Source organism: Tiliqua scincoides, chromosome 5 (assembly GCF_035046505.1).
Source record: "Tiliqua scincoides isolate rTilSci1 chromosome 5, rTilSci1.hap2, whole genome shotgun sequence".
NCBI classification, from domain to species: Eukaryota; Metazoa; Chordata; class Lepidosauria; order Squamata; family Scincidae; genus Tiliqua; species Tiliqua scincoides.
In genome coordinates, this window is record NC_089825.1 from 109202409 (window position 1) to 109209889 (window position 7481).

The window sequence follows — 7481 nt, forward strand, 5'->3', positions numbered from 1 at the left end:
TTAACTAACAACATCCAAATATTAGTCCTCAATATATATGTCCCACCTTCCCACCCAGATTGGCTTTCGTTCTGGGATAATGTCAAATCCTTTCTATTTGACTATCTCAAGACTAACCCCCTTGTGTTTTTATTACTCTTGGGAGATTTTAACTCTAGGTTAGGCCCTGATAATGTAGCACTAGCTCAATATTTGAACTGGGTCTTAGAAGATTTTACTTCCCCGGAATTCCAAGGACTTAGATCTTCTATGGATCCCTCCTTTACTCCTTACTTGATAGATCTTTGTCTTGAATTTAATTTGTATATTTTAAATGGTTCCTTCGCAAATGACATCCCAGGCAGATTGACACACTTTTCTCATAAAGGGGCTAGTGTCCTTGATTATATCCTTACTTCCTTAGAAATTTTCCCCTTTATTACACATTTTATTGTCGATCAACGGTTTGATAGTGATCATTTGCCAATTCTTGTGAATCTATCTTTCACTCCTCCTTTTGAGGGACATAACTCTTCTCCTACTTATATATCTCGCAACCTTAGATGGTCCTCTAAATCTGGAGAGGCTTTCCAAAACTGGACCAGAACGAGGGAGGTTATGGATCTTTACTCAAAGCTATCTGTGACCTGATCGCCCTCCCTTGCTATTGCACTCTATGAGTTGCTCACTCAGTCACTGGTTCAGTCACTGAGATTGCCTCCGGCTTTGACTACACACTTTCATTCTCCTTCTTGGTTTGATGCTGAGTGTTGGACTGCCAAGAAATATGTTAGGCAATTCTTTTACTCTGTATCCCGTGATCCTTCTCCAGAAATGCTTAAAGCATTTTTCCTATTTAAAAAAAAAACATGTGGCAGTTTCTTTGATTATAAGAAACATGTATTTTCCCCCCAAAATTGGACTCTATGATGCAATGCATTCTAACAACCATAAGCTTTTCTGGTCTTTGGTTTCACACACCCAGTCAAGTTACATACCCCCTTCTTTGATCTCTCCCTCCACTTGGACTACTTATTATTCTAAAGTCTTCTCTGCAACAAATCTAGATGTTACCTATCTTTTATGCCCTCCCAACTTGCCAGAATGGCCACCTGTCTTGCCTTCTGAAATTATGGAGCTTATCAGTTCCTTGAAACCTGGGAAAGCCCCCAGATGAAATTCCAACAGAGTTGCTCACCAATAATCCTTCTTGGTGGTCTACTCCTCTGTCCAATTTATTCACAATCATCAATAAATCTGGTTTAATCCCTGCTACTTGGCTGGTGTTGGCAACCTTCAGTCTCGAGAGACTATGGTATCGCGCTCTGAAAGGTGGTTTTGGAACATCGTCTAGTGTGGCTGAAAAGGCCGATTCGGGAGTGACAATCCCTTCCACAATGGGAGCAAGTGTCCCTGGTCTGTCTCCCTGGCTATGGGCCTTCCTTCTTTGCCTCTTTGCCTCAGACTGTTGGCCAAGTGTCTCTTCAAACTGGGAAAGGCCATGCTGCACAGCCTGCCTCCAAGCGGGCCGCTCAGAGGCCAGGGTTTCCCACCTGTTGAGGTCCACTCCTAAGGCCTTCAGATCCCTCTTGCAGATGTCCTTGTATTGCAGCTGTGGTCTACCTGTAGGGTGCTTTCCTTGCACGAGTTCTCCATAGAGGAGATCCTTTGGGATCTGGCCGTCATCCATTCTCACGACATGACCGAGCCAACGCAGGCATCTCTGTTTCAGCAGTGCATACATGCTAGGGATTCCAGCAAATTCCAGGACTGTGTTGTTTGGAACTTTGTCCTGCCAGGTGATGCCGAGAATGCATCGGAGGCAGCGCATGTGGAAAGTGTTCAGTTTCCTCTCCTGTTGTGAGCGAAGAGTCCATGACTCGCTGCAGTACAGAAGTGTACTCAGGACACAAGCTCTGTAGACCTGGATCTTGGTATGTTCCGTCAGCTATGTTCCGTCAGCTACAGGTATGTTCTGTCAGCCAAAGACAAATTCTATGATGACCTGGCCACCACTATCAAGAAGATCCCCGTAAAAGAGCCATTGTTGATCCTTGGTGATTTCAATGCTAGAGTTGGTGCTGATAACAGTTCGTGGCCCACTTGCTTTCGTGGCCCACTTGCTTAGGTCAGTTCGGCACTGGGACGATGAACGAAAATGGCCAACGCCTGCTAGAGTTTTGCTGTCTTCACGGTCTCTGTGTCAGCAACACATTCTTCAACACGAAGCCCCAACATAGAGTCTCCTGGAGACACCCAAGATCAAAGCACTGGCACCAGCTCGCTACTTGGCTAGCCTCTGTAATAGTACTAATCTTTAAAAAAGGAGACCCCGCCTCTCCTAACAACTATTGGCCAATCAATCTCCTTTCATTTATTGGGAAGTTGTATTCCAGGTATCTCTTAAACAAACTTATATCCTGAGCTGATTCGATAGGTCTCCCGAGCAGGGAACAAATTGGTTTCCGCCCGGGATCCTCAACAATAGATTATATATTTACTCTTTCCTTTTTAGCTAGCAAGTATTCTGAGTATCATGTCACTAAACTTTATTCTGCTTTTATCGATCTCAGAGGTGCCTTTGACTCTATTGACAGGAATATTTTGTGGAGGAAACTGATTAAATGAGGGATTGACCCCCGTCTCCTCTTTTTGATTCAACAATTACACTCTTCTAACACCTGTCGCATCCGATTGGATCGCTCAGGTGCCATGTCAGACAGTATACTGGTGAGCAAGGGTGTCTGACAGGGATGTATTCTCGCTCCTTTTCTATTCAACGTTTATCTTGCTGATCTTCCCTCTTTTCTCCCTTCCTCAGGAATTTCTGATCCCTCTCTAAATGGTTCCCCTATTCCGATCCTTTTATATGCAGATGATGCTGTGTTACTATCTATTACCAAGCTAGGTCTTCGTAGACTGCTGATCTCCTTCCAAGAATATTGTCTTCTTAATCTATTGTTGATCAATTCTGAAAAAAACAAAGATCTTAGTTTTTTCTAAATCCTGGGCTCCATCCCCCTGGAGGATTGATAACTTAATATTCCAACAAGTTAAATCCTTCAGATACTTAGGAATCACTTTTCATTATCAACATTCTTGGCTATACCATCGTAGATCTGCTATCTCTTCAGCTCTGCTATCTCAAAATGCGATTGCCCGATTCCATTTTTATAAGGGCAACCAGTACATCCCTGCTGCCATTCATGCTCTCCAAATTCAAGTTTTTCCTCAATTACTTTATGGAGTTGCTGTTTGGATTGAAGCAGCTAATCAGGTGATAGACAAAGTAACTGTTAAATTTTTGAGAAGAATTCTTGGATTTCCAAACCTAATTAGGCTGTCCACTATGATTTTGGAACTGGGTATTCATCTCCCCACTACTGTAGCTTCGACTTAAGTTTTGGCTTAGACTCCATCTTAATATCCATTCGAATTCTATTCTCTTAGATCTATTAAAAGACTCTTTTTCATCCAACTGGTTTAAATTCATTGATGCCAAACTATCTTCTTTAGATCTTTCTCCTGAACTCTTAGCTGATTTGGACCTTCAAAAAGCGCATCTTCTCATTAAACTTAAACTTTGGGAGCAAGAATATGCAACTTTACTGTCTAGCTTAAATCCGACCTGCTCATCTCTCTCTTTTGGTTTGTCCCCTTCTCTGGGCCGTCCTGCGAACTATTTTACCCAACTTACCATCCCTAGTAAAAGACGGGCCTTTATGTTGGCGAGACTGAATATCTTTCCATTGGCATTACATCAAGGGAGCTTCTCTAAAACTCCTTGTCCAAATAGATTATGTCTATTTTGTTCAGTTGAACCAGATACTCTGGATCATATCCTTCTTCGGTGCACTGCTCATCACAACCTCAGGTCCCACTTACTTGACTCTTTTCTTTCTTCTCTTCCTGTTTCCCTTGTTGATCCTTTCCCAGTTCTTCTCAGTGATTATTCCCCTCCTATTACCAACCTGGTGGCGGAATTTTTAGCGGTAGTCTCTAAGGCCAAAGTTTGAAGTTAACATTTCCAAAGCTGTTCTATTTTATTATGTTATTTATTCTCTGTAAACTTTTAATATGCCAATAAAGGTACTGAAGCGTGTGTCCTGAATGTGAAAACCCTTCTGTGGATGGTTTGACAATTTTAAGAGCTTGAAAATAGGATTTCCCATCTTTAGTACAGTTTCAGTTTTCTGTCATTCTCCCAAGAATAGACACTATAAGGTCACACTTCCAAGAATTTCACTTTCATTTTCATTAAACCAACAAATATTTAACCCTATAATGGTAGCGAAAAACTTGAAAGAATGTGAGAAGGGACAAGAGGCCAAGCAACTGAAAGAGGGCAGTGTGCACATGGAGAAGGATCACCTTGTAATAGGTATGATGCACCCACTTACTTTTGGCATAAAATGGTATGGCAGAGGTTCTGCCTCCCGAGTTAAGCCTTTTCAGGGGAGGGGTGAAGGCAGAGACACAATCCCCAGGATTGCATCATTAAAGGGGGGATGAAGGGGGCTGTTTTAATTCACAGGGGTCTGCTGCACCATCCAGGAGTTAGAAACCCTTGCTTGCCTCCAGATTAACACCTTATGAGGTTTCTTTGTCAACAGCCAGATCTTGACATGAGTGGTCTACCAGGACTGAGGACAAAGCTAAGGGCATGCAAGAACGAAAGAGGCAAGGCAGGTTTCAAGAGGAGGAAGCGCAAAGAAGGCAAATGGAACACAGAGTAGGCACCTCTTAGTGGAACTATTGACCATCCTTGAAACAAATGCTTTCTGCTTCTTTTTTACAGAGGCTGTTGAAAGGCTACATTCAGGCAGACACATATGGCTTCAAGTGTGTGTGTGTGTGTGTGTGTGTGTGTGTGTGTGTGTGTGTGTGTGTGTGTATGCTATTGCTGTAAATGAGGGGGATACATACTGGGACTACAGTTTCTCCTCTTCGGTCACTACAGTCAGTGCTGCTGCCAGGATGCTGGATGCCCTGGAGCCAAACTTTACACAGAAATCGCCCCCATGGCAACCTTGTCCATCCCCCTGATAGTGTGTTGAGTACTTTTTGATTCATTGGGGAAAGCATGTATTGCCTTAGTTTTGAAGACTAGTGGCATGGTCCGTTCATTTGAATGCACTAGTACACTTTTGTGTTCATGAAAGAGGATTCACCCACAGGCATTCTGTGAAGACATACCCTCCTCTATTCCAATCCTTTTCTCCTGCTATGCAATTTATCTGACAATGTGCTGCTCACCTACTGCCCATATGGGGGGGGGTTGCTTCTGTGCCTTATATATGCCTCATGATACATATGTCTCCTATGCAATTGTCTAGTGGCCACTCCTCTCCCATATCCCTGTGTGTACCCCAGTCACGTTTCTTGTGGGAGGTGCCTTTGTCCTGGGAGCCTGGAAGGGAAAGAGTTTTTGAGAACTTGCCTGAGAAGAATGGGGGGGGGAGAGTCCTCTTAGCATGCCTACGCTCTGTTTTCATTGTCAGGGAACAAACAATATCAGGATTCACGTGCCAGTCAGATAAGGTTTGCAGCTACGTTTGCCAGAGAAGACAAAATTCTATAATTGCTTTCTGACATTGAATTTGTTTTGATGCTTCCTGTATCTCTAGCAAGCATACTTACAGCACAACCCTATGCTTGTCTACTCCAAAGTAAGTCCTCTGGTCTACAATGGGGCTTACTGTCTGGAAAGTGTGCAATGGATTGCAGCTGTAGTTTTAAAAAACATTTTGTGTTGCATGTGCAGTTTATCTAAGGTAACTGTTGAAATTTGTACTGTGATGAGAGCTTTTCTGGTTTAAGCAGAACTGATATACTTTTATCTGATGGGAAAATTTTGAGTTTTTGTGTTCACCTTCATTTACTTCTGTATTTAGCAGTTCAAGGTCTTTTTGTGTAAAGACAGAATTCTCACCCTCAGTGAGGCTGTCTGGCTGAAAAAGAATTTCATCTGAATGACCATCTTGGAAAGATGGATCACAATATCTGCCCTGGAAATTTGCTCCGGCAGATGAAGGGCAGGGTATAAATATTTTAAATAAAAAAAAATATTGTATCATTTTCATCTTTCCTCTAGAATCCCTGTGGTTCAACTCTGTTACATTTCCAAAGCAGGAGCAAATAAATATCTTATTTTTTAAACATCTTTATGAAATTTCCAGCATTAACAATATAAAGTGTGATGCTGTCTCCTGCCTAGGATGTTACAGTATTTTGGCTGAAGTTGGACTCCATCAATCCAAAAGGAATACAGAACTAAACAAGTCTTGCAGGATTTGTCCTCAAGGGATTCTCTATTGATCCAAAGAACAAGAGTCTTCTCTTTGCTATAGGCCTGTTAGTCTACCTGTTGACTTTGGCAGGGAATCTAGTCATCATTATATTGATCAGAGTTGACCAACGCCTCAAAACTCCCATGTACTTCCTCTTGGGGAATCTCTCTTTTGTAGAGATCTGTTACAAATCTACCACAGTTCCAAAGATGCTGTGGGACCTCTTATCAGGGGACAAATCCACCTCCTTCATAGGATGTGCTCTCCAAATGTATTTCTTTGTCACTTTGGGAGGCACAGAATGTGTACTTCTCTCAGCCATGGCTTATGACTGCTATGCAGCCATCTGTCACCCTCTGAACTATACCCTGCTCATGAGTCAGCCCATCCATGGCATTTTGCTGGCGGTTTTGTGGATTATTGGCAACATCAATTCTGTTGTCAACACAGCATTAATCTTTTTCCTAGTTTTCTGCCACTCCAATGAAATTGACCATTTCTTCTGTGACATTCCTCCTATTCTGCACCTTTCTTGCTCTGATGTATTTCTTGTCAAGTTGATGAACTTCACTATCTCTGTGGGGGTCATTATTGTGCCTTTCTCCCTGACTCTTCTTTCCTACATCCTCATTGTCTCTGCAGTGCTCAAAATCCACACGGCCAGTGGTAGGATCAAGGCATTCTCTACCTGTGCTTCCCACCTCACTGTGGTGAGCATCTTCTATGGCACCATCATTTACACCTATATACGTCCTTCCTCGAACCATTCCTTGGAAGAGGATCGCCTGGTTTCTGTGTTGTATGCCATCATTACTCCCCTGCTAAACCCCTTGACCTATAGCTTTAGGAAGTGCAGGGGGCCTTTTGGAGAGCGCTTGGGAAAAACAGGTTATAAGTATGGGATCAATGTCTTAAGAAGGTCTGATGTGACACACAGTCAATGGGTAGCCCAACCATATCCTGCACTGGAACAGGAAGGCTGACTAGCCTGTGCTGTATCCAGCTCAGTGTAGGAGGTGGCTGTTGTGCAACTTGGAATAAGGTCTTATTGGTCACCTGTTGGTTTCCTTCTGCTTCTGACCTAAGGACAAAATATGTGCTCAACTCTGTGTACTAATTGTTGAAACACTAATGCATTTGTAAAAAAATAAAAAAAAAATTTTTTTATTTCCTCTGCTAAAAAATAATAATAATAATAATAATAATAATAAT

The 7481-nt window shown here is 42.4% G+C and overlaps 1 protein-coding gene across 1 annotated transcript; it reads left to right on the forward strand.

Annotated features, from left to right (window-relative positions):
* The first annotated feature begins 4263 nt into the window (after positions 1 to 4263).
* Positions 4264 to 7252, forward strand: LOC136653080 (olfactory receptor 5F1-like). Its single transcript, XM_066630005.1, has 2 exons — positions 4264 to 4360; positions 6360 to 7252. The coding sequence occupies exons 1-2, from the start codon at positions 4264 to 4266 to the stop codon at positions 7250 to 7252; spliced, it is 990 nt and encodes a 329-aa protein (XP_066486102.1).
* The last annotated feature ends 229 nt before the right edge of the window (positions 7253 to 7481 follow it).